We start from the raw sequence: 26845 nt of genomic DNA, 5'->3' as shown, positions 1-26845 counted from the left end.
GCCATTTTGACTTGACTGTTCTAACCAACTGCACCTCTGGACATTAATAATTTAATTGCCCATACTCCGTGGAGTTCTAAATGTCACAGGCTGTAAAAGGCCGCTAGAAAGACAATAACAAGCAATCCCTAGGCTGTGGGACAGCCTTGCAAACTTTTCATCCCACCAAAACTTGTGACCTGGAGGAACAAGAACAGAAAGATGGTCAGGACTCCCACAGGCCCCCCTGGGTCAGATGGGAACCTGGGCTGACCAATACCCACATTATGGACTGAAAGAAAGCATTATATGTATGTGCATGTAACGGAGGTGATATGATAAATGTGGTGGACTGTAAATAATATGAACTGAAATGCATACTGTGCTGTTATGAGATGGTATAGGGAGGTTATGATCTCGAGTATGTATGGAGGGAAAAGTAAAGGATATTTATACACTATATGGCCAAAAGTATCTGGACATCCCTTGGTCTGGTCAGTGCATCTAAAGTATGTGGTTCGTGTATACATTGACCAAACTGTGAATCTCTTCAAGGACCAATCAGTGTATTAGCCTTGTGTGCAGTTTTGGGGTAATAGTCCAAACTGGATACTTCCTGGGCATATGGATAGGTTCATTAGCCGGATGTGCAGCAGCTCCGGGATAGCTGTTCAAGTCAGTGACCATACACAATCCTAGTGTTATTTCATATAAATGATAGAGGAGTCATAGTTCAGAATATTTGTATAGTTTCACTAATCAGATAGAGTAACCATAGTTTGGGCTCCCTGGGATAGATGCTAGATTCAGTACCCGGACATACATATTTTTCAGGTTAAAGTCACTTCTTCATGGTGCAGAAACATTATTTGCATGATTCCTGGATGAGCAGCAACTTTACCTGCTAGGATAGAAAGTCTTGATGTCAAAAACAATTAGATGAATGTGTGGCAGGAGTAGATAGTCTTATTTTTGTTTTCCTTCCTACCATCAAATTTAAATCGTTATACTGAGCTCACCAGTGCTCTCTTCTTAATGATGTTCCAGACTGTTGATTTTGGTAAGCCTAAGGCTTGGCCTATGTCTGTTTTGTGTTTTGTTTTTTCATATTTTTCAGCCTCATAATAGCTTCTTTGACTTTCATTGGCACAGCTCTTATGCTGACAAATGTCAATAACAGACTCCAAAGGCAATCAAGATCAAAAATCAAGACAAGATACTGAAAGCTCTCTTACACCTACAGTAAAAAAGCAATTGAACACACCTGACTAATCAGAAACATCTGTGAAGCCATATACACTGCACACAGTGAGCTCCATAATGTTTGGGACAAAGACAAATTTGATATAATTTCTTGATCTGGCTCTACTCTACAATCAAACAAATCACAAGAGGTTATTTTTAAAAATCCATTGCACTGTAAAGAACTTTGAGCTGCATCTCTGCATGAAAGGAGCCATACAAAAAGTTTAATATTATTTTCTTTTTCTCCTGTACAGTTTGCCAAATGCCACTTACGCCATTCTGGTTTCAAGCCCAAAGAAAAATGTGAAAATGGAGCAAAGGTCTGAATTTTGAACTTTGTTGAATATACCGTATTTGTTTTAGACCAGAGCAGCCCAACCATGGAGATTTTCATTTCAACACTAATTTGGCACACATGATTCTACGAATTTGCAGCAGAGACCTCTTGTTTCGATTGAATGAGGTAGAGCTCCAGGAACCGCGTTGGGCAGCCATGTATCCCGGGGGACAGCTCATCACACCAATCTTCCGCTAGGCATCACCTTTCAACCACAGGTTTCAGCACGTGCACGACAAAAGTAGCCTACACACATAATAGCAAAGTATATATTCGCAAGTTTTTTTCCCTATTGTTATAATATATTCGCAAGCCATTAAAATAGTATGCAGTCTGCCGTAATGTGTCGTTTTTCACCTTGCTGTGGCTCTCCGTATGGCAACAAGGCTCCACGTATAATGTACTGGCATCAAGTTCAGTGGCTGGAGTTACATGCAAAACCTTTCAACTCGGAAGTGTTTGAAAAGTTGCGGCTCTAATTTGACATTAGGGTTAAGCATCCGATTGGCTAAACAAGGCAACTACTAGTTTTTTTGAAGACTTGATTCATATAAATCGACACTTCTGGTCACTACAACCAGCCCCTGTGTGAAACAGAGAAATAATCGTGGCGCTCCACGTGACCACTAAAAGTTTCTCCCAGGCGTCATACATAACCTATTGTAACAGTCACGAAGAGGAAGCAACGCTTCTTAATGATCTGGAATACAAAGTAATTAATCTAAATTTACAAAACTCGCTATAACAATGTCCATGTTGCCAGTGTTGATCAGCCGTGAAGAGGTTATGCGACTTCTGCAGAATAATGACTTGATTCCGAGTCTCGAGTCTGCACTAGGAATGTTTTCTAAACGGAACGGTACGGAGGTGATCCAACCAGTGCGGACAACTGTCCCGCTTCAGAAATACAATGGGTAGGATCATCTTGACATAATTTAATTTTTACAAACGAATTACTGTTACTATAGCCTATTTGACACACGTATAGCCTACTTTTATAAATAATTGTTGATTTATTTCCTAGATTCCTTGGGTTGATGCCTGCATATATAGCTCACGAAGACGTTTTAGCCATTAAAATAGTATCCTTCTACCAGCGAGACAAGGACTCCGATTTGTCTGCACATCAGGCGACTGTGTTGCTTTTTGACCCAGAACGGGGAAATGTCATAGCTGTGAGTATATATCGTCCAGGTAAATTATAAAAAACATTTGCCAACGTAATTTGACCTGATGTATCAGTCATGATAGAAGATTTCAAATGAACAATAAAAAACAGGTGTCTGTCTTGCTGAAACTCGCAATCATATGATTCCTTTATATATAATGTGTGTATAAAAATGATTTAATTATGATGGCATGTTTGGTGACCACACTGCTTATGTGTTCTTACGTATTTCTGTGATATGAGTCACGTAACATGTAGGTCGAGTGCTTGTTTTAGACTGGCAAACTGGTATGATTCTTTGACAACCTGTGGATCCTTTTTGATGGACATCTGTAGGTTATGGATGGGATAACCATCACAGAAAAAAGGACAGCTGCAGTTTCAGCTATTTCTGCTAAAGTAAGTGTCTTAGAAGTCTGACTATCACTGTATGTACAAATAAAGTATTTTTGCATTCATTAAATTAAGTAAAAAATAGAATGCATCTTGGATATCCTGTGGTTTCTTAATTCCTGAGACACCTTTGTATTTCAATGTAATATAGAAGTTGGCCATGTTTAACAGTTTGCATTTGATGGTTTCTTTATTGTCCAGCTGTTGATGCCACCTAAAGCAGAGGTGCTGTGCATTCTGGGTTCTGGCAGCCAGGCTATCAGCCATTATGAGGTCTTCACACAAATGTTCTCCTTCAAAGAGGTACTGTGAACAGAGACAACATGCATCTGTCACTTATAAAGTTTTAATTATTTTCAGTTTAATAAGGAGTGTGCAGTTATAATCTATCATCCTTGAACTAAATTTAAAAAAATGGTGCACATAGTGGCTTTTAATCATTCATGAAAAATGACTGGTTTTAGAGGTAAAATTTCAACCACTTAGTTAATTTGTATCTATGCAGTAAATATGTCATAAGTATATTCATTTGTAATAGGCTTATGTCTTACATTGTTGACCAGGTGTGTACTTTGTCCCTAGATACGTGTGTGGAGTAGGAGGAGGGAGAGAGCAGAACAGTTTGCCAGGGCTGTCCAGGGCCCTGTGGCAGTATTTTCCTCTGTAAAGGAAGCTGTGGAGGGGTCTGATGTCATAATCACAGTTACTATGGCAACAGAGCCTGTGCTGCAGGGTGAATGGGTGAAGCCAGGTGCTCATGTGGCCGGTGAGATCACCTCAAATGTAGGGCATTGGGCAGTAAACGTGTGTGGGAAGACTGCTGCCACTACTCATAGGCTGCCAAATATGAGACAGGAAAATTCAGAAGTAGAGCTGACAATGGGATGTACTTTCATTTTATATTTGGTATTTATATGGTATTCTTCAACAATCTGAGATTCATAAACATGGTGCATCAACGCATGACCCAGGGTATTTTTTCTACCTGTTGTTGCATCAGCGGTGGGAGCCTGCAGGCCAGACTGGAGGGAGCTGGACGATGCCCTGATGAGAAAGGCAGTGGTGTATGTGGACAGTAGAGAAGGAGCCTCTACTGAATCGGGAGATATTATCCTCTCTGGGGTACAGAACAGCCATCTATTCCAAATTCTCATTGTCTGAAATCTGCCAAATTTTATCACTAATACTTTTGCTGCTTGTATGATTTGGAACAAACTAACCTTTTTTGCCTGATTGGTTATTATTGCAAGCCACTTGTTTGTCCTTGTTATTTGTAGATTGTATATATTTGCAAGTATGCCACCTGCTAGGGTGCTAGAAATTATGAAGCAAGGACATTTTACTTTGTTTAGCGTGTGTGAATGCTTGTAGTATTTAATAAATCTTTGCAACTTTGCATGGTTTCTAATCACATTTGATTGCCTCTGGTTGTGTGAAGTGTAAGTAGTAATTAGTAGATTATTGTTTTGCTAGAGTATTGCTTGCTATATTCTGTTTATGGAATGTTGATATGTTTCTAGGCCAGTATATTTGCTGAGTTGGGCGAAGTTATCAATGGGACTAAATCGGCCCAATGTGAGAAAACCACCGTGTTCAAATCCCTTGGTATGTTTGTTTTTAAACAAAATATAATTTATATTTAGTGTAATTTAATATAATCACCCTTTCTTGAGATGTGTGCCAAGTCCTGTATAAAAATGTATACTGTGTATAAAATGTATAATACTAACATGTGGGTGTTTCACCGGCTTTCAGTATCCCTGATCTGTGTGAAATCACCTTGGTTAGAACAGTCCAGATGCTTGCTAGTACCTTAAACAACTAGTATACATGCAGAGTAAATGCTTACCTAATGCACATTTCACCAAATTTTTGTTTAATCAAATATCCAGTTTGAAAATTTATACAGTTCCTCTGCTTTGTTAGAAATGAGTAAATCTGCATATTCACATAGCAAGAGTTATGTATTGTTTATCATTCATTGATCCTTGTGACTGTTTTTCCAAATAGCTTTGATAAAGATCTGACAATAGTGCTTCTCCAGACGACAGCAACTTCTGCTGATGGTTTTGAGCTACTCTTTTTGTACTTATTTCAAACAATGACCCCAAAATCAAGCTGTGTTTTTATGTGGCATGACTGCTGGGCCTGAGCCAATAAAGGCCTATGAAATGAAAACTATTGTATACATTCTGTTTCAAAGTGTCTTCTCGTTGCTGTTTTGTAACAGGGATGGGAATTCAGGATGCAGTATGTGCAAAGCTTGTGTTTGACCAGTGGAAGAGCCAACAGTGAAGGATTTCTTTCAAGGTCTCACAAAGGGATGTTCTGCAACAACATCAATGATAACATTGATATTTAACTGAGAGAAACAGAGGACAGTGCTGTGAACAGCCCATGCCTGTCTGCTGTTTTCAAAAGCCAACTAATCTAACTGTAGCAGTACAGTCCCCAAATTCAAATTAATGTTGAAATTAAAATAAAATGTTTTAAAGCTTAATGTTTATTTACCATGTCATAGACTAAATAATTGTAATACTGTATAGAATCTGATTTGCATCTCTTGTTGGGATTTTTATGATTAATTGGTTTAAAATGTTAGTGCTACTTGTCTACTTGTAAAGCTTTGTTTCTAGTTCCATATAGTCTTGGTGAATATAGATCTGAAATGCAGTATTATGTGGACTGAAATTAAATTGATTGAGCTTGTAAATTTTCTTTTACATCTTCGTCATTGTTAAAACCAACAATTGTATATGTATTTCATTTATTTACAAATTAATATTGTAATGGCGGCTGGCTAGTTGGCTAGCTGACATAGCTTGTGTACAGTTGATAAACCACTTCCATGTTAATGTGCAACTAAGCAGTAAAGGTGCACTTAAGTTGTACTTAATTAAGTATTTGCATATGGGCCATAGGCTATGTATAAGAAGGGTGCACAGCCAGCGCCCGCAGCCAGTTCCTCAAGTCTCACGCCGTTTATGTTTCTTCTGCTTTGCAAAAGAAAATGAGCACAATGGCTCGAATACAAGATCCGCCATAAACTATCCTCAGTACTGACACATTCAGTACTGCAGTTGAAAAAATTAGACAGTGGCATATTATGTTGCTCCATCATTCCATAAAAAGCCCTGAACATAAATAGCAAGAAGCTATTTAAAAAAAATAAATAAATAAAATAATGCTTTATTGCAGGTAGTGAAGATGTATAGCTGCTTAATGCCACTTCTGTTTCGCCCAGTAGACTAGCTGCTATTTCACAGGCCTGTCGAAGGGAAGCACCTGCAGTCCTTTATGGCCCCAGTGGGGAAGTCATGTCTCCATTTCCAACTTCCTGAAAAGGTTCTTCCCCAAAATCCATGATACATTGTCATCCTTGTTCCACATGACTGTTTTCATCAGAAACAACAGATTAGCAGCAGCCTATGCCTCAGCAATTCAAGGGCTGCCACACAGTCATTCACAAAGTTCTTTGGCCATATGACCATACAGGAACCAAGAGTATACCAATGCTTGTCAGAATTAGATGGTGCAAGAGGCACTTAAGGTTGACTGTGTAAGTGGCACCACGTCCTCCTAAGTAATTAACCAAGTTATGTATTATTGGCCTGATATAAATCATTGAATGGGGTGCCATAACGTAGAGTAATGTAGTAACTGTTGTGTACAGCTGGCTAATGGCATGGGTAGGTGTGTTAGGATGCTACAAAATTCCATCTGTAGTCATTTATGACAACCTGCCGTCAGTGATGAAATCCTAGGCCCTCAGGTGTTGCCCTTCCCTTGGGTAAACTACTACCATTTCAAAAGGACAACAAACATCCTCTTATTGATTCATGTAAAAACAGCCTTCTTGTAAGATGGGAATATGACTGTAATGCTTCCCTATTTGTCTGGTTCTGGCCCTTTGTAACATTTGTATGGCATGTTAGGGGCACTCATGACATCTTTAGCTGGAGTTTCAAGATCAGTAAGCAGGTAGTTGGCTAGAATGAATATACTGCACAAGATACAGAAACCAAAGTATGGAGCAAAGAAATTTACAGTTGACAGTTTACTGATGTCAAAGTTGCCCAGATCACATAGGTTAAATAAAATGTCCAGGGACCTGCTGCATGTCTTGATCTTTAGTATGGTTTTATGTTTTTTATATCAAAATGTGATATTTTATGCTTGTATTAAATGTATAAATGTATTTAAATGAATTGGAGGTCAGATTTTACTCAATAAGTTTTATGGATTCAATCATTTTTAACATTGGTGCAGATTCACACTGTTCAGTCATTGCATAACCGAGTTCTATTTTAACCAATCAAAACCCTTGTCCTTTTGTGATAGTCTTGGGTATTACTGGCGAAATGCAGAGGACAGATTCTATGAGGTTCTTCTGAAATTTTAATTGTCAAGCAAACAACGACACAGTTATTCTGCTTCCATGACAAATACCAAATGAAAACTATAACATATTCAGAGAGTATCATGAGTTTTAATTGCATTTATTGGCTTTTTAAATTCAGCAAAGGTTACTATACATTTCATTATGTGGGAAAATAAAAACCACCATTGCCTGAAAAAATGAAAGCTCCTTATAATCATGTCTGCTTAAACGGTCACATTGCAACACTGCTAAATGAGTAAAGATGTGATTAAGCTTCAATCCCGCACTTTTTGATCATTTGATTCCAAGGTTGAAAAAATGAACATTGCAATTCTAAAATTTACCAGTCAGCTACTTAAGTACAATATTGCATAATATCTGCATAAAACTATAGGATTAAGGTAATGTTAACAGTTATAACTTCAAGAGGTAATGAACAATACATCGTTGAGTGTTAGTTTAAAAATACAGTAATGTATAACTTGAAAAATAAACAGCCAATTCACATAACAAAATAAACAGTGATTTGTAGTTACCAACATGGCTAAAGCAGCCAAAATTAGCATTTGCTTTAACTTTTAAATGCTCACATTTGATTGCTTAGTCTCAGAACACAAACAATTACTCTGATTGGAACTGTTATGTTCATAAAATATGGGAAGATGGGAATGGTGGAATTAGTGGATTATGTCAAATGCCCAAATTAAGTAAAATGCATGGTGCAGCAATCCTCAATGTGAAGCTAAAAGCCTGGGTTACACAATGATGGCTCTTTAGACAATACTTATAAAAATGTCTTCAGTAATATACATAAATGCTCCCTCTGTTATATTCTTTCATAGATTGGTTAAATGGAGGGGTCAATGCAACATGGGCGGATAAAGAACCTCCCCCCTTTTCTGTTGAGTGGCAGATCATGACAGACACACCTGCTCCAGTGTAAGGCTGAACCATTTGAGCCTCCTCCCTGAAATTCTGTGTGCTCGCTCAAAAAGAGGAGGACAAAATCTGAACTGTTAACGTCTCACTTACACAGGCTAGCTATACTGTTCTTAGTATTTCTCGTTAGGATGATGTAGCGTGTAGATTTGCGTTCTTGTTTGACCACCTCTTGCATTGGTAATGCATTTCAGAGTTAATCTAACCCACTCTGATTAAGATTCCTCTGAATCCCCCCTTGTTCAACATGGCTATATTGTACACTTATCCTTCAAAGCTTTTCTGCAACTGCAACATCTGTAAAAGTCGAGTGATTACATTTTTTTTCTATCAATACAACCATTTTATTCAAGATACCAAATAACCGTTTCTGTGCTGTGTAGGCGTAAACCTCATGAACAAAAATAAAAATGCATTTAGTGTCTGAAGTTTTACAATGATGTTTGTAATCTGGAGTTCATATTTTGGCAACACCTCAATTCAATACAATTGAAGATTGTAAACAAACAAAATGGGTTCTCAAGATGAGTGGAAAGAAAAGGAAACTGAAAGGACATGCTTGGTTCACCGTTTCAGAAAAGTAAAAAACCGAAGTACAAATCAGAAGGCAGCAGGAATTCTTTAGTCTTGCAAGTAGGGAAAAGAATCGGGTTAACGTTTTCCTCCTTCCAAGAGCTAACGGTATGATTTCACTCATATGATAAAATCAATTGTAAGTAGTGCTAATTACAATGCATGAGAGAGAATGGCATAACTGAATGTACATGCTTTGTGGCATTTCCTCTTCTCTCCTCTCCCTCCCCCTTCACCCCAGCAGGTGAGCTCAGATTGCAGATTTTTTCCCGTAGCGCACGAGGCTTACAGTACCCGACACTTCCTCTTCTTCTTCTTGACGGGCGGGGGGCACAGTACCGCCCGGATGGCCTCATCAAACACCGTCTTAAGGCCACGCTGCGTCAGGGCTGAGCACTCCAGGTACTTTACCGCTCCTGTGGCACAGGCAGGAAACAGGAAACAAGTCACCCATTAGGACGAGACTTTGACTTTTCACTGCAAACCGTACAAGCTCAAAGATTGTAAGTAACCAATTACTGCACGCTGGAGGGACTTTCATTCTTATGGCATATTTTGCATTTGGATCGATCACAGTACAGTACCTAGTGTTTAATTATACAGCTTTATGAAACAACTACCCACTGGATGCAGCCCTGTACATGCAGTAGAAAAGAGGATTCACAAACCAATCTCCTTAGCCATGGCCAGACCCTGAGGGTAGGTGATAGGGGTCAGCTTCTTCTCTTTCAGCTTCTCAATAGTGTCCTTGTCATCTCTCAGATCCAGCTTGGTGCCCACAAGGATGATGGGAGTGTTGGGGCAATGGTGTCTGACCTCTGGGTACCACTGCAGAGGGAAGAGGCTCATCTGTCAGATGGCTTTACCCTGGGTTCACCTTTAGCTTACACTACTGTGACTGGTTCAAGATTAAGGTTATCAACAAATCACTGAGAAGAGGGCTAACAAGTTTTTTGCAAAAAGTCCCTTCCTGGTAAGAGGAAGGGACTTTTGATCTCAATAATCTAGATACTTCACTGCTGCTGATTAAATTCAGGCCTAAGACACAGGAGTTTCCTTGTTTGGGAGCTAATCTTGATGCACCGTATACACACGCATGTCGTTTCTGCTGGCTTAAAGCAAATGTTTAATCCAAATTTCATGTTTGTCTCCATGAAACCATGAAGCTAAGAGGAACATTGCTCTTAACAGCAGAACAGCAGGCAACAGCCCCAAACATCTGCTTGACAGTAAGTCAGGAAGGGAAAGATTATAGCTCGTTCTCACCTTGGCACGGACGTTTTCAAATGAGGCAGGACTCACGAGGGAGAAGCAGATCAAGAACACGTCCTAGAGACAAGAAAATCTGAACATTACGACAAATGTCTCCAAGGCAAATTATACCATAAATCAGGTCAATCTGTTTGTCTCACATGTACATCTGTTGTAGCAACAATTCAAAAATTACATTATGGAAAAAGAGCCTAACATTTCTTGATGTTTATAAAAATAAATAAATGGAAAAAAATGTTAAATGTATATTTATCAGTGTAATAAAAATGACCAGTATATTTTAAGACCACACATATTTACAAGCTTAATTTTGAATTGAGCACAAAACATTTAAGCCAAACTCAAGCAACCAAACCCCTTCACTATCATTTGAATAAAGCAACTGATCTCCATAAATGCAGAACTCAGAAATGGCATGCACCTTTGAAGACATTTAAATATGAATTCATAAACAAAATGACTCTGCTCGACAATTAAATTCTCTACAAACTATAAGCTACATTGTCTAATACAATTAGTAACGTACCAAATTATTTAGATTAACATTGTGGTTGCAACCTCAAGGTTTCCATAATGGCATTCTGGCTCTTAATGCAACCAAAATGTTCATGTTAATATTTTGATATTAACAGTACTTCACTACAGTACATCAGGTTTGTCAACATTTACGGATCGAGTGGTGCAAAGGGCAATCAGTGAAATGAATGTTTTTGAAGCTAATGTACCTACATTTGCAGAATGTGAGGAGGACAGCACTGTGCCTGCAATTGTAACCCAAATGGCCCGTTGAATGTACTGTACTTACTATTATATTAGGAATTGCTTGGAACATTGTACATTCATTCATCGTAACATAATGCTGACCTAAACACTAACCATTCTCACTTCACTTACTGGATAATGGAACACAGTGTGGGGTTTGTGCTGGTGGACTCAGATAAACAGGCAAACCTTTCACTTCTTTAGACCCTTATGTGAGTTAGATATTTAGCTCTGAGGCCACAGAGCTTCACTGTTTACCACAGAGACGAAAAACATTATAGAAATAGCATAGAATCATCTGTAAATAAGAAATCAACACTGGAAAACAATTGTTAGTGGGAAGCCCCCTTCCCCCCTCACCAGTACTGAACTACTGTACAACACACTGCACAATGTTGTTAATACAGAAAAGAAGAGTTGGTGGACAGCATCCTTCATCGTGTAACCAAGATTTTATGAAAGGCACATCACACAACAAAATTATGGTCTACAGAGAACCATCTTGCTTTGAATGCACATTTGCCTCTATATTTCCATGTCACATTCAGAGGAAGGGTATGAGAGATCTGAGGCTTTCGCAACTTGATAGGTGGTCTCCAACTATACTGTAAAGAGAAGACTCCCTTGGAAACAAACTACTAGTCACATAAGGAAGTATGTCAGAGTGAATAAGGTAGGTTGTCTTCGGGGCATTTCTGAGAAAGGTCATTACCAATGTGCCAATACTCATCATGTGGAATACAAATTTATGGTTAATGACACCATCATTTTTCTTTACATCCCAAAAATATCCCAAATTCTTGGAAATGGATTACTCATGTACCCAACACTGGGCTATCATGGAAGATCAGCAAAAGCCCCTGTCGTTGTTACACACCCTCATGAATCATGCCCTTGATGAATACGCAGAAATTGTGTGAAATGCATCATCACCAGAAATACCTCCCCATTATAACTTCTGATTGCGTAAAGAGAAATGTGCCTTTTGCCAAGGCGATGTTTGGCGGAAAGCGGAATTACACTAGACCAAATGTAGCCTAAAAGAAGCTACTCAGCCCTGAAGCTTACTGTCTGTGGGTAGGAGAGTGGGCGCAGTCTGTCATAGTCTTCCTGTCCAGCTGTATCCCAGAGCCCCAGGTTCACTGGCTTCCCATCCACCATCACATTGGCAGAGTAGTTGTCGAACCTGAGAGGAGTCGGAATGTTGAGTTTCACAATACACAACAAGACACCTAGGCATTTGTTAAAAAAGATCTGCAAGCGCACTGTGAAACTTGTCATTTGAGAACGGGACAGGGAATCAAAGCCTAAGTAACAATTCTTAACTAACAAATGAAAAGTGTTATATTGTTCATTAATAATGCCATGAATCTGAGTCAGAGTTTGTGACTTACACTGTGGGAATGTACTCCCCAGGGAAAGCATTTGTTGTGTAGCTGATCAGCAGGCATGTTTTACCCACAGCCCTGGAAGAGAGGAAATGAACAGTTTCAAACTCATTTTCACAAATCTCCAGCACTAATTACTGAAATCCATTAGGTACTAACACTGCCACTGTAACTGCTTTATTTAACAGAAAGCCAGGAACTCTTCAGTTAAAGCAATATGACTTTTTTTACTCAGTGTATCAGATTGTCTCATATAAGTGTCAAATTATTTTACCTCAGGATGGATTAAAAATCCACTTACTAATTTTAGACCTATAGCCTAATATAAAAAGGTCTGATGTTTTCCTCCATACACAACTTGACACTGTAAAAACTGCATTCTGTTCTGGCTCATCCGATCAGGACACAGTTCTCATAAATTGATAGGCCCCAAATTCAGTTATTGCATCCGGACTGTGCCATTGGCTGGGGCCTCGTTCAGGGTGGGAAGCGTTTCAGTCAACCGGAACAAAGGCATCCCATCACACACGCGACCCCTGCCTGTAGATCTGTAAGTCTGTCCATTCAGCTACATATGAAGGGTGTTCCTCAAACACAATGCGAGCCCGAGTGTAACAGAGATACAGAACGCTATTCCAAACACATGCACACACAGTCACACTCACATCCAACAGTAACACTGTGTTTTCTTACCGTATTCTTACAATTATTTTAAGTTTTCCTAGTCTAGGTTCTTAAACAACAATATGCTATTATCCTTAAACTCTAGATCACTTCCTCTTGGGGACAGGTGCATCCTTAACATCGGATCCACATTTGACACTCATCTCGCAACGTAAAGCGACAGAATACAGCACTGTACTATGAAACTGAAAGTTCTCACATATGCTTCGTCTGGCAGAACTAAAAAAAGTAAGCGCGGGCGTGAGAGGGAGACTCAGACACACAGCACCCAGCATCACCTTATGATGTCAAACCGAGACTGCGTGCTCTTGATGCGCAATAAAAATAAAAAAAAATTCTTTTTTAAACACATTACGCTCGCGACTCAATTGACAATGAGTCAATGTATAGTGAGGACCCCCTGTAGCATAGCCTACTGATCATCAGTTTCGACTTCTGTATTCCAACACTGCAAAGGACAATTTTCAGGAACTAGTTAACCTGATGAATGTTGGCACAAAGTATTAAGTCAAGCTAGGCAGCATTTTCCCCAGCACTGACCCATATTTACTTTGTATGATCTGAAGATACAGCATGCTGCTGCAACAATGAGTTTCTTATGATAAGGCATGTAAAAATCAAAGTCCAAGTACAATAAGACATTTACAGACTACTAGCCAACAGATGTTAACCCTTACCATACTTGTGTAGCCTGCTGACTATTAAAAACTATATTTAATCCACTGTACAATGCAAATCTTAGCATTTAAATAATACTGCACAAACAAGCAATACACACAAGTTCCAGTCAAATCTTTATATTCTGGTGTTCCCTATCAAACAAAAGACATGAGCAAATAAAACAAAAGGCCCATTAACAGACTGTATTAAAACTGGATGCATATCCACATTTCCAATGATTCATGCATCCCAAAAAGCTTTTTACATGACATGTCCTTGACATCTGGTTTATTGCATAGGCTGGTAATGAAGTTATCACAAAGAACGTCTATAAGAGTAACCAACACAACACTTTAAACCAAGAAAGACTTGATTAAAAGTAGAGCCAGCACGCATAGACAACCTGCTTAACCAGAGAGAATAGTTAGTATAGTCATTCCCATTCTTTGGTTTTAACACATTAGGAGGAAGATGTGGATAAAAATCTGTACAGTAGTAGTATAAACTGTAACATTAACTAACACTGGGAGCTCAATAACTACCACAAGCCAAAGGGAGTGGTTTGGATGTTGCAGGACCCTGGTGGTCCTTCAGCCATCCAGTTAATGGTTAATGTACTGCAGATGGACAGTGCCAAGCTGGGTTGAAAAAATGGCCAACTTTTCTAACAGATGCACCCTACTGCAACTAACCTTGATATGTCCGTTTTATGCTTCTATATGTAGAAATTACATTTCTTATTTTAGAAATTTCTCCACAAAATATAATTCATAAAAACAGCAAGCATGTTATGCATTTCTGGAGGCCCAGCCGGCATTGTAGGAGCCAACCTAGATTGAGCAAAGGCTACACTGAGAAGAACCTAGAGGTAAATGTGTTACATATAAAAAAACACTGCTCAAAGCCATTGGAAGCAGCATGAACACTATGAATCATCGTTTTCACAATGTCAATTTACAGTGTAGAAGATCAAAGAGGAAACTGTACACCAACTGTAATATCAGGTGACACCTCTGTTACAAAGCACATCCCAGTCAGTGGCTGAATCACTAAGTGCTTACCAGGGTGTGTACTAGCTGATTGGTTTAGAGAGCTGGGTGAAAGAGGCGAGTCATCCAGCACTGTCATACTGGATTTGAGGCTTGACTGAAATCACTGAGGTTCATGATAGAAATTAAGAGATTCTTAATGTGCAGGGGAATACACCACAAACCCTCTCAACGATTAATTTATGCAAGCGCAGAAGTGTAACTAGCTTGCCCAAAAGACCCAAAGATAACACCAGAAATGTCTAAACTGTCTTCCTGGAATTTTAAGAAGCGTTTAGAGCATAATATATGAAAAAAACCCTGCATTCTGAACACCAGATTTATATCAGGACCATGTAAGGCTTAGGGTCAAAGTGTAGATTTACAGTTAATATACAAACATGAGACAAAAATACTTCCCGTCATCACCCACTCCACTTGGGTAGATTAGCGGTATGTCCACATGGCAGTCATTACAGCAAGACTGCTTATGTAACCTGATCCATGCACTGGCCGTAATGATGAGTGGCTGTCTATGAGTCACGAGCTTGGCCCACTCACTCTGACAACAGAGCCGACGCCTGAGTCTGTACATGACTTGCGTCACGACACCACAAAAATGGGCAAGCCAGGTGAAAGAGTGCTCCTGAGAGTGTTATGGTTACCGGGGTAATCTAGCCAATGTAGCCAGCACCTGAGTTTGGCGGGGGCCAAGCTGCAGTAAAATGTAGCCAGTGTCATAATTTGGCAGCAGGACGCCGTGATCAAAAAAAGCTACTGTACACATTTCAGAATCAGATTACCCCTAACCTCAGTGTAAACCATGCTCAGCAAAGGCACTTGGCCAAACGTGTGATCTGGTCTGTAATTACTGAAAATCTGGCCTTGTCACATACCCTTTGGTGACAGGATGAGGACTGAAGGGTCAAAGCAATTAAGAACAGTCTGACATTTGATACCTTGTTAGGAAAACAGAATTTACACTGTACTACAACATATCTAAAATGTATTAAACATACATTTATAAAGGAATTACAATGATATTCATTATCATTCACCTTACTAATTAAGTGCCAGTGTTATGTTTTAGCAGCTGTGTCTCCGAACGAAACTGGCAAGTTAAATTCCCAGCTGGGGTACTTTCACTGAGAATGGTAATCTAACTAAACTGCTCAATATTCTGCTTTAAAATACTGCTGGCAAGTAAAAATCTGAGAGATACAGTATCTATGGGGATCTGGATATGCTTTAGCTGGAAGGGGAAAATCAGCAGCATTAGGGATAAATAAATAAATACTAAAGAGTCTAAAAACCAAAAAAGAGATAATAACGAATAAAAAATCCCCTGTCAAAGGATCTTACTTGACCAACCGACTCAGCTCAAGTACAACTAAACAAGGGTGAAGTGAAGTTAGATAAGATTTGGTCGTGCTTCTCAGCTGAATTAAAAATTCCACGAACAGTCACTTTCCCAGAAGTCTGAAGGGAGTTGCTCTCTTGGGGTATGAGTGACAATGAAAACAGATGTGGGGGAACACACTACTGCTGCGCTTAAATACTGTTTAACCAACTACAATGAAAGTAAAACAGCTGAAAAACTGCCGCATGTGCCTTTTCAGACAACATGGAAGGGAAAACCACTGCTTCTTGAACACCAGCTTCCAGACTGCCATGAAGAACCACACTGAAATCAGAAAGACTGGGAAAAGACATATCCAAAGGCTGGAGATTAGAGGGATCAGAGCCCCATTGGCTACTATTAATAGACGTATCCCAGGCACATTCCAAGAGAGCTTTCCCCCACTCAGCTCCCTTCTAACCCATCAAGAAACTAATGCAGGGACTGTCATGATTCTGTAAGATGGACTGAGAAACAGGGCTGAAATATCCAACTGGAATGGGGATATTTTTTTCTAACATCAAACGCTGAAAAAAAGCTCCGAGGCATAAACCAGATACAATTTTATGGGAACAACCATATTGGTTTCTCCATTATTAGGCCTATCGGCAGATTCACTTCAGGAAGACTCCTCACTGTGCCTACAGCTGAAACTGTCCCTTTGAACTCATCAAGAGAGAAGGATTATAGTCAGATGCAATCCTTAGAAATACTTCAAAATTACTGGTTTAAAAAAGAAGGGCAAACATCCACACAACAATCCAGTTCCGTTCTGCATTTTGATTCAACATGGAAATCCATGTTTATGCATTCTGGGACAGCCAACAACTATATATACTGCACTACAGATTAGTATGCACCAATTATATACAGATACTCAGATATGGGCATTGAATTGAAAACCATCCAAACTATAGTTTTTAAATTGACGCCCAGACAACTGGTCACCACAGAAGCATAAAGCAATGCTCTGTCACTATTATTGCTTCTTTTATTCGTCTTCAGTTAGACCTAATTATATCCTAATTATCGTTAAGAATATATTGTGGTTCAGTTGCTGTATTTTGCAACCATAACCAAAAGGTATCCAAGCAATGAACTTCCTCGTTAATTACTGTCAGACTTTGCTAACTACGGTGTACTTCAAATAGGCAACCTGATGCAAATGCAGTATGCTTCTTCCTAGTCATAACAGTCAAGAATAAAACAAAATCTGTATTCGAAATACTGCACGGAGCGTAACTTTAGGTTTCCGTTTTAATCAACGTTACCGTATTTTCGTTAGGACAAATACATACAAACGTGCTCCGTTGGCGCCTGGGGACTTGTATTTTCCCATCCCTAATTAATAATCGGACAGGCAAAGGCTAACATTAGCTATGCGTGAGAAAATGGCCAAATTGCTGCGTTTGTTTGTTAGTGAGAGTGGCCCTTTTCAACAATATTTTAAAAGTCTTAATTTAGTTGGTAGTAAAAAACTTAAACGTTACATTTGCAAACACAGTAAATTTAGTATGAAATAATGCTTAGTCCATGTCGGGCAAGATACTTGTACAGACAGTAGGCTAACAGTTACTTAGCTAACTTAGATGCCCGTAGTATTATTTATAAATTAGTAAGCCATACACGTCCCTTGCGACTAGCTACTGCCTTGAAATCTTTTCAACATTTTCTTCATTCTAACACAGCAATGTTGTAGTTAGTCTAGCAAGCTGTTTAAACAACACACACCTGATAAAGACCAAACATAACGTTATATTCACTGAACTACTGTGGATATCTATCTAGCTCAGTAATTAGTACACTTTTCTACAAGGAAAAAAACACGATTATTTGTAGCAGCTAATTTGACATTTCTATTAATTTGCATATTGCTTCTTTCAAATGACTAAACGGTTTCACCAAGTTAGCACGCGAACAATCCGGTTAGCTAGCTGATAACGTAGGCGATAAAATTACAGTTGTAGCAAACTGAATGAATAGAATGCTACGGTTACCGGGTAAATTAGAGTTAGACTAATCAGTTAACAAGCTACGTTAGCTGACCAAGCTACTTTGGCTGGACAACGAGAACTCGGAAAGGATATGATCCATGGCCTAAACGTTATACAGTGAGACTAACGTTAGCTAATGCAGCTAGCTAGCTATATAGAAAAGTCAAGAATGTGGGTACGGGATCACAACTTGGCAATCGTTGGCTTGTTAACTTAGCAAGTAATGCTAGTATACTCCTGCGTTTGCACCGTTTTGTCAATAACCACACAATCGAATTAGACATTTAATAAACAACATGCAACATGATTCACATTATTGTAGCCATATAACTAGCACTATTAGGCTATGCATTATGCACTTACCCGTCTCCCACAACAACACACTTTATGGCCTGCATCGATCCGTAACTCTTTGCCGCTCCTCTTAGCTACTAAGCTAATGCTAACTAGCTAATAATGTATGGTAGGCTATCTAGCAAGCTAGCTAGCTACAGAACTACCAAGCTAGACTACTCTTTGTTGTGTGAACTGTTAAACGCTATTCTCTTCCAAAACAGAAAAAAACAAGTAGCACCCTTTATCAAGTGCATACAAATAAGGTTAAACTGTCTTTTGAGGTCTCCTATATAAATATCCCCACGCTGAATTCCGTTTAGTGTATCACTGGAAACTCAGAACTTCATGAAGCAAACAGCCACCACCCAAAAACTCTGATGCGAAGCTTTAAAGAAAGCTCACACTATGCGAGACAACGGAAACTGTAACTCCGTGTTCCAGAGTAGTCATTTCCGGCCTCTCCTGCTCCTAAAGGATGTAGGGAACTAACATGGGCGCGCACGCCCACGCGCTCCACAGTGGCGTGTGTTGTGGATTTTCAGGTTAGTATCTACGGCTGAGCAGTGTTGACCGTCCTGAAAATAAACTATAATATCAAATAATATTTCAGTTATATTATGTAACTTTTACACTGGTATGAAAATATTATCATTGCATTTTTACAAGTGCTAACAATCACAATGCAATTCATATTTGAACTGCCTGTTTGAAGTTCTGTCAAAAAAGACATGAAATTTTACGAAGAGTTCATGTCTTTTTTTGTCAAAATATGAAGACTAGATTTCTGTACTTAAATTTGACAGACTCCTTTCCTATTTGTTATTTATTTATTCAGGGTATTTTCTTGTTATGGAACATATAGGAATACGATTGAAGACTTAAAAAAAAAAAAAAATCAAGGTAATCCAACTTTGTAGATACAGACAAACGTTCCCCCCGAATTCAGCAACATAGTCGTCCAAACAATAGTATACATAAAGACCAAGTGTGTTGAATTCACCATGAATAATATTAGCTGATCAGTGCAACCTTTAAACTGAACAACCAGTGAGAGTACTTTTGGTGTTATAGGACAGATTCAGGTTATGCTAACTCTGGTGGACTAGATTACTAGTCAGGAACTGAGGTAGAGCTTCTTGACTTTTCTATTTCCCTGGGGGACACTGTGGTGTCATCATCACCCACCGCAAAAAACCTTGGAGTGGTGATGGACAACAGACTGTCCCTCTCCCAGAACATCACGGCGGTGAGTCGAACGTGCAGGTTCTTCCTGTACAACATCCGGAGAATCCCCCCCTTCCTCACCACCTACACAACCCAGCTCCTGGTTCAAGCGATGGTCCTGTCCCGCTTGGACTACTGCAACTCGCTACTGGCTGGTCTGCCAGCATCCGCCATCAGACCCCTGCAGCTCATCCAGAATGCTGCAGCGCGTCTGGTCTACAACCTCCCCAGACATTCCCATGTCACCCCCCTGCTCACTGACCTCCACTGGCTGCCTGTTATGGCTCGCATCAAATTTAAGACCTTGGTGCTTGCATACCAGGCAGCTAAGGGGTCAGCACCAGGGTACATTCAGAGGATCATCAGACCCTACACACCAGCCAGACCTCTCCGTTCGGCCACCTCTGGACGCTTGGCACCTCCCCCTCTTCGCGTCTGCACTTCCCGCTCCCGTCTGCTGTCTGTCCTGGCCCCTCGCTGGTGGAATGACCTCCCCGTGACGGTCAGAACAGCAGAGAATCTCACCACTTTCAAACGCAGACTGAAGACTCATCTCTTCAGGCTGCACCTCTCCCCACCCCTCTCTAGCCTATAGTTCAGCTCACTGCATCTAGCTAGGATAATTTGATTATGTTAGTGTATCTGGCAGGATTGTTTTTGTATGATTAGGTGTGATTCCAGTGCTAGTTTGTACTTGGTAGGATTCTTGCTTGCTGAACAAGCTTACTCTACAGGGTTGGAGTCCTGATCGATGTGGTCACTTCTGGCACTACGATCCTTACTTCACTCTAGTGTTTCTTTTGCGCCTCTACATCATGAAACCTATGCACTTGTTGTACGTCGCTCTGGATAAGAGCGTCTGCTAAATGCCTATAATGTAATGTAATGTAATGTAATGTAATGTAATAATGTAATGTAATGTAGAGCATAATACCAGCACGGTCTTCCTTCCTTCAACAAATACAACAAAGAGCAAATTCGGTGACTGAAAATTTACTATTACACATTTATTTAAAATGATAATATATACAGTATATAACTTGCCTCACTTACATGTAAAACTTGAAACAAACTAGTAATTTTTAAACAAGCATTTCAAATGAAAATTATTTGTGTGGTAATTTTTGGTTGATGTGTTCTGTCTTTCTATGTTGACCTCCAAGGAAACAATATTAATATTTTAAAGTATCATTATTATTGCCCTGTTTACATCATATTTTAATTTTCAATTTCCATTTTATTTAACTGGTCCCTTTTTTCTCAATACATCTATTTAAATTACACAAATTCAACACTGATATCTTTAATTCCTATATCACGAGGCAGAGACCCTTGGGGTGTACAAATTCAGAATTAATACTGTGCTGAATACTCTCCAGATTGCGTGGGTATCAAAAAGGTAGATATTAATAAAAGGTTTTTTAATAAAGGTAAAAAACCCACTAAAAACCCACTAAAATTTGCCCTGAGGGTAAGATACACATCTTGTTTTTGTTGTAGTCTCTGTCAAGCATATAAAATAGCAACCTGACTGGCCTCTGTGATGTCCATCAATCCAAATGACTGAAAATAACTTTTTTTTCCAGATGTACATTTATGTCCATGTGTCATTCACAGAGGCAAATTTGGCAAGAATGAAAATATAGAGAGAAGGTCCTATGTGATGAAAGGAATAGAAAAAAAGAAAAGGCCTTATGTGTCCAAAGGAATAGAAACAGAGAAAATGCCCTAAATATGCAAAAACGATACAGAAAAAATGTTTTCAAATGAATTAAAAAGATTATGCCATCCATCCATCCATCCATCCATCCATCCATTATCTATACCCGCTTATCCTGAGCAGGGTCGCTGGGGAAATTGTGTCATAAGAAAATGCGAATGTATGTCAATATGTGTGCATGAATAATTAGAAATTTGGTTTACTCCTGAAAATGTGAGAGGTAGCCCAGAATCTCTTGATGTTCAGCTGGCTTTTGTTGGAGGTTTTCCAAATGATAGTACATTTGTTAACTACTGGCTTTTGTTTGAGGGTTTCCAAATGGTAACCTATTTTTCAAGTAAAATGATTGCCATGCATATTTGAAAAATAGGTAATGTGAACCTGTACCAAGGTTTCCCACATCTAGGTACAAATGAGCATTTTTTTCCTCTACTAGATTTTTTATTTTTATTGAAACATGTATTTATTTTTCATATTTCTGCAAATCAGCAAAGGACATGCGGAAATGATCCAAATAAGCTTTTAGAAATAAGACCACAAATAATATTTACCCGTGCTGGGTTTCTAATATTTTGCAAGTACTGTTTATATCCCTTTGTTGGAGTTCCTAATTGTGAACACTTGAGAGCAGCATTTCTTCATTTGTTGGATTAAGCTCCAAGTAGTTTGATTCCCAAAGGGGTAATTTGTTTATTAAACGGTAAATGAGATGACATTTGGGCAAAAAGGAATTCATGGATGGTATTTAAAAAATAATTAGAAAATAAGTATAAGACTGAATTTGTAACTGTTTGTAGATGTTCAAGTCTAGTCACATAATCTATTTTGTACTTTAATTATGTCACCCTTCTGTAAATAACCTCAAAATATTTCTTTGTGACAATATATACCTGTGGTTATGTTTTAGACAATATATAAAAAACTGTTTGAAAAAATACATTTACAAACTGATGTTCAGCCACAAGCATATCATTTAAAAAAAAGAATATGCAGAGCACTTCTTTGCTTGTATTTTCTGGTGGTAGCATTGGACAAACAGCATTCATATATTATTGTCCAAACATCACAGAGTTTTACTCTCATCTATTAACGGCATTCAAAAAAAAATCTATATGTGCTTGGCAGGGACTGGCCTAAACACTAACACACAAGAGTGTATCTGCACTGGTGTGGGCATTGCATAATGGAACCTGTTTCCTTTTGTGTGTTCTTATATAGTGGTGTGCCATTTTCAAGCAGATTTTAAACTGCTGACATTTTAAACCAAACCTAAACTAGAAACTTGAGTGCAACTTCAGATAAAGTTTCCCCAAACAACTCAATGCATTGGGTCTCTGTCCTACACTCATTCACTCACTCACTCTCTCACTTACACTGAAGCCCCCATTTCAATGCCTGGCTAGTGTTAATTAATCAGAGTTGCTATGGCAACTGCCTCTCCATGTCTCAATCCCCCTCCCCCCCCTTTGTTCCCTCTCCCCAGAAAAGAAGAGGATTAAGTTATAGGGGATTTGTCAGGAAAATCAGTTTAATAGGGTAAACAACACTAAGGAGGGGGTAAAACAAAAAAAAGATAAATGACAGGATAATCAGATTTAGCTATGCCCCAAGGGCAGCCATCATATACGTGCTGGAAAAAGTATTAAAACTGAAGAGCACATGTATCTATACTGAGCCGCTGAAGGTTATTCTGTGCAGTAAGCCTCAGACTATAAGTGTTTGTAACTGAGGCGGCCATTTTTCTTGATGAAGTTGGCTTATGTTCACAAAGTAATGGATATTTTCATGTGTCACTGGAAATAGTGAATGAGCATTTGTGATATTCAGCATGAGTTCATGTCAACCCCTGTTTCTGGTCCATGAGCCTGAGCACATTTGCATGGGTGCACATTTATATGTAAATATGGAGCTTTAAAAATCAGGCAGTTTACCTTAGAAATATATAAGAATCTGTGTATACTCTGATTTGTAAGCTTTCATTTAAAATATTCAGATTTGTTTACTCTCAAACATACAGAAACTGCCCACATGCCCATGATGAAAAAAAATCCATGTTTGAGTTCTATGCTATACAAATGGTTAATGGGGCTAATTGTTTTAGAGATTAGAGTTCAGTTATGTTAAGCCATTTTTATTTTGATTGATTTTTCCATTGGGTGGTAACAGTGGCTGAATAAAACTCAGTTTGCTTGCCATGGAAATGGTGACGCACAAACAGCAAAGGGCTGGATATGGCTTGATTACCAAAAGCCCCAGGGTGCCTATATTTTCAACAAAAAAAAGAAAAGAAAAGAAAAAAATTAACTGCTAGAACTACGGTCTGAATACTTCCTTCATGTGTGTGTATTATCTGAGTTAATGCCCCTTTAGTTTTTCTCAATGAAATTGAGAAAATGAGCTGGATGATAATGAGCAAGAATTGGCAACATGATGACAATTATTTTAAATATCAGGATCAGGTTATTAAGTGCTTGTCATAAAAACTGCTATAGCTACAGTAATATTAGGCGGAGTGATGTAATGAGCAAGTGCATTGTCTGGAAACTCAATTGTGCAACATTATACCATGGAAAACCTCATATGGTGAAGGAACACCATCTCCCTGGTTTCAATGTAATACCCAAAGCTCAGAGGTTATTGCATTTCCTGCTACTCTGCAGAGCTGGACTGACATCACTCACAGCACCAGTCATGTTCTTTTTATGAAGGATGGGGGGAGGGCTTCCCCTTCTCATCAGTACTGATCAGAACATGAGAGGACTGATGATGCATTAATCAATACATCATTCAGCTGTGAAATACGATATACTCATTTCTAAACTGACACAATCAACATTAAAAGCCATAAGAATTATGAAATAAAATTCCTAAAGAAATTCCTAAAGAATAGCTCCTCATGTATAATCTGAAAGTCAGTAGAAATGATGACCAATATTTTTATTGCTCTCTCTCTCTCTCTCTCTCTCTCTCACACACACACACACACAGGCAGTCCCTTTTTGGGGCAGGTGTGCTTCCATGTAGGAGCTATTTAGCAGTGGGAGTGCATTTGCAGAGGCAGTTTCTTTTCTCTTTAAAGATAGATTTTGTACATTTAAAGCCTTAGCTTTTGAAAACCTCCACAAAAATGCTGCTCTCCCATTTATAATGTGATTAAGAATTTGTGTGACTTCCTGCTGTTTACCATGGAAAACCATGGCTACTTATCTGGGTTGGCTGTTCCAGTTTACAGTCTTATTTTAAATATTTTGTGTTTAACCATTTTATAATGCTTGCACCAGCTGTCAGGTACAGTGGGACTTCTCCACATTTGAAGTGATATAATGTGTTCTATAATGAAAATAATAGCACTGGATAATAGAATACATTCTTGGGTGTAATGTGTGCTGCATGATTTGAGCTAGCTGTGAGAATTAATTTTCATAACAGCTTTGCCCACACTTTGTGCCTCTGTGAGTGTCCATGCCACTCATTCAATGAAAAAAAAAAAAAACACACACACACAGCATGACAGCTAAGCAACATCAGAAAAAGAAAACAGGAATATGAACTTTGCACTCATCTTTTTTGTATGAGAATTAACAGCACCACGCACTGAATACTTTCTGCAGATCAAGTCCGAGTCACCTTACCCTACTCTGCAGCCCTTCCCAGCTCAGATCAGATCAATTTACAATTTTCAAACCATATTTCAAAATGGGTGGGGAGGGGGTTGGTAATCTAATCTTTACTGCATTAGAACTAGAGTAAATAAATTGAATTAAAATTATGCAGTCAATGAAGGATTTCCCACACACATCCTCTTCCTCCAGGTCCCCTCCCTCTCCCCCTTGCTCACCCATTCCTGTAGCCCCTCCCCTCTCACTGTGAGACAGGAAGTCTGTGACATTTTCCCTCCCTGTAGGGGGGTAAGGGGGCGGGGGTGAACTGGGGGTTAGGAATGGATTTTGCGGCCCACTCAGATCCCTCTCTTCTGGATGCACGCCCAGCTTTAATCAATTTGCTGGGCAGCACAGTGTGCGTCCAGATCTGGGTGTGGATCTTTTACCTTAACTGAAAAAAGACAGGTAGTGTACTAATGAGAATCACTAATTAAGATTTTGGCTATTCACTGATCCCTTCAAAAGTAAGAGAAGGTAAGTTTATTTCTATAGTATTTTACTTATTTGTTATGTGCTTAACAACCAAAGCATGGTGCTAATACATTAGGAATAACAATGTCCTTCTCACCTCTCCCACACTTGAGTGATATAAGGCAGTCATTGTGTACCAAATCTCAATAAATAAGTTGATGAAGGCAATGATTTATTTAACCTGTTAAACTGGATGACAATTAAATTATTGTTTCATAGTACAATAGTGGAGATTTGTCCAAGGTAATGGAGTGACCTGCAACCTCTTTGAAATAATTAAAGTAATGGTCTTTAAAGACGACACAAAGTCAAAACCTCAGTTAAGAATATAATACAAAAGACAACATCTCCCATAGCTCAGTGTCCCCATTACCAAAAAAAGGCTATTGATTTGTATTTGGGTCAGAGAGAAGAGTACCCCCCGTTGGCCCACCTCCACTTACAATCTTTGTCCCAGGACAATCTGCTGTACTGGCTCTCACCTAGAAAGCTTCTTCTTAGCTTTAGCCACTCTGTGCAACAGAGGACAACAGTGTAATGTGCTGGTGGAATAATGCTCAGACATAAGAACACTCAATGTGAGAATGTGCTAATGTTGTTTTGAGAAAACAGTTGGGATGTCACAAAACACAAAATGGTAAGATCACAAACAGGACAGAGAGAGCATAGACCATTAGCCCATTGGCTCATTCCTACCAATACAACAGAGGGAAATGGCACAAGAGGTCAGCCTGGGGGCCCTAACCATGACATCCTTCTTTAATGCCGGTAAAATGGATTACTGTGATAGAAATGGTTGCCTGGGGTCTGGTGAGAAGCAGAAATGAGAGCTCCAGAAACTGATTAAATTTGTAATTGAAATGTCCCGTCATAATCCTGAATAGCAGGGCAAAAACTAAAATCAAGATACACAATCATTAACCAGTTCATCTAATCCAGGAAACACTACTGACGCCCTGCAGGAAATACAAAGGGGAGAAAAAAATAAACAAAAACAATCCCACTAAAGAACCAATACAAATGGACTAGCAGTTTACTGGACAGTCATGACTCAGAGTGAATAATGTTCAGTCATCTGCGCTCTGAAAAGCACTTTCAACACCGCGATTTTGCATTTTACATCCTTTCACTACAAGTAAAGGTGGCATACTAGCCAGCAGTAGCAGAGCCAACTGAAACACATAAGAGCTTGTTGGGGGGAAGAGAGGGGTGGCATTCTCCACTGCTTCA

The 26845-nt window shown here is 39.1% G+C and overlaps 2 protein-coding genes and 1 long non-coding RNA gene across 3 annotated transcripts; 1 reads left to right on the top strand and 2 right to left on the bottom strand.

Moving 5' to 3' along the window:
- The first annotated feature begins 2098 nt into the window (after positions 1-2098).
- crym (crystallin, mu) lies at positions 2099-5835 on the top strand. Its single transcript, XM_064322945.1, has 8 exons — positions 2099-2475; positions 2586-2736; positions 3066-3128; positions 3324-3425; positions 3705-3888; positions 4123-4244; positions 4643-4727; positions 5353-5835. Exons 1-8 carry the CDS (start codon positions 2309-2311, stop codon positions 5415-5417), a joined length of 939 nt encoding a protein of 312 aa, XP_064179015.1. The 5' UTR covers positions 2099-2308; the 3' UTR covers positions 5418-5835.
- Positions 5836-6285: 450 nt separating this feature from the next.
- LOC135248381 (uncharacterized) lies at positions 6286-6982 on the bottom strand. The gene is made up of 2 exons (XR_010328415.1): positions 6603-6982; positions 6286-6554 (listed from the first exon to the last, which is right to left on the bottom strand). It is a non-coding gene; the product is annotated as an uncharacterized LOC135248381 (long non-coding RNA).
- A 623-nt stretch (positions 6983-7605) lies between these two features.
- LOC135248380 (ras-related C3 botulinum toxin substrate 1) lies at positions 7606-18985 on the bottom strand. The gene is made up of 6 exons (XM_064322946.1): positions 18566-18985; positions 12444-12515; positions 12118-12235; positions 10282-10344; positions 9684-9843; positions 7606-9431 (listed from the first exon to the last, which is right to left on the bottom strand). The coding sequence occupies exons 1-6, from the start codon at positions 18598-18600 to the stop codon at positions 9301-9303; spliced, it is 579 nt and encodes a 192-aa protein (XP_064179016.1). The 5' UTR covers positions 18601-18985; the 3' UTR covers positions 7606-9300.
- Positions 18986-26845: the final 7860 nt, after the last annotated feature.

This window comes from Anguilla rostrata, chromosome 2, assembly GCF_018555375.3.
Source record: "Anguilla rostrata isolate EN2019 chromosome 2, ASM1855537v3, whole genome shotgun sequence".
NCBI lineage: Eukaryota > Metazoa > Chordata > Actinopteri > Anguilliformes > Anguillidae > Anguilla > Anguilla rostrata.
The sequence above is the reverse complement of the archived record's forward strand: the minus strand, read 5'-3'. Positions and strand labels throughout refer to the sequence as shown.

Coding starts and splice junctions, on each gene's coding strand:
- LOC135248380 (XM_064322946.1), bottom strand. CDS start 18,600: ATGCAGGCCATAAAGTGTGTTGTTGTGGGAGACGG. Junction 12,236..12,443: donor GGGGAGTACATTCCCACAGT/GTAAGTCACAAA, acceptor GACTCCTCTCAG/GTTCGACAACTACTCTGCCA. Junction 9,844..10,281: donor TTGAAAACGTCCGTGCCAAG/GTGAGAACGAGC, acceptor TTCCCTCTGCAG/TGGTACCCAGAGGTCAGACA.
- crym (XM_064322945.1), top strand. CDS start 2,309: ATGTCCATGTTGCCAGTGTTGATCAGCCGTGAAGAGGTTATGCGACTT. Junction 4,245..4,642: donor GAGATATTATCCTCTCTGGG/GTACAGAACAGC, acceptor ATATGTTTCTAG/GCCAGTATATTTGCTGAGTT. Junction 4,728..5,352: donor CACCGTGTTCAAATCCCTTG/GTATGTTTGTTT, acceptor GTTTTGTAACAG/GGATGGGAATTCAGGATGCA.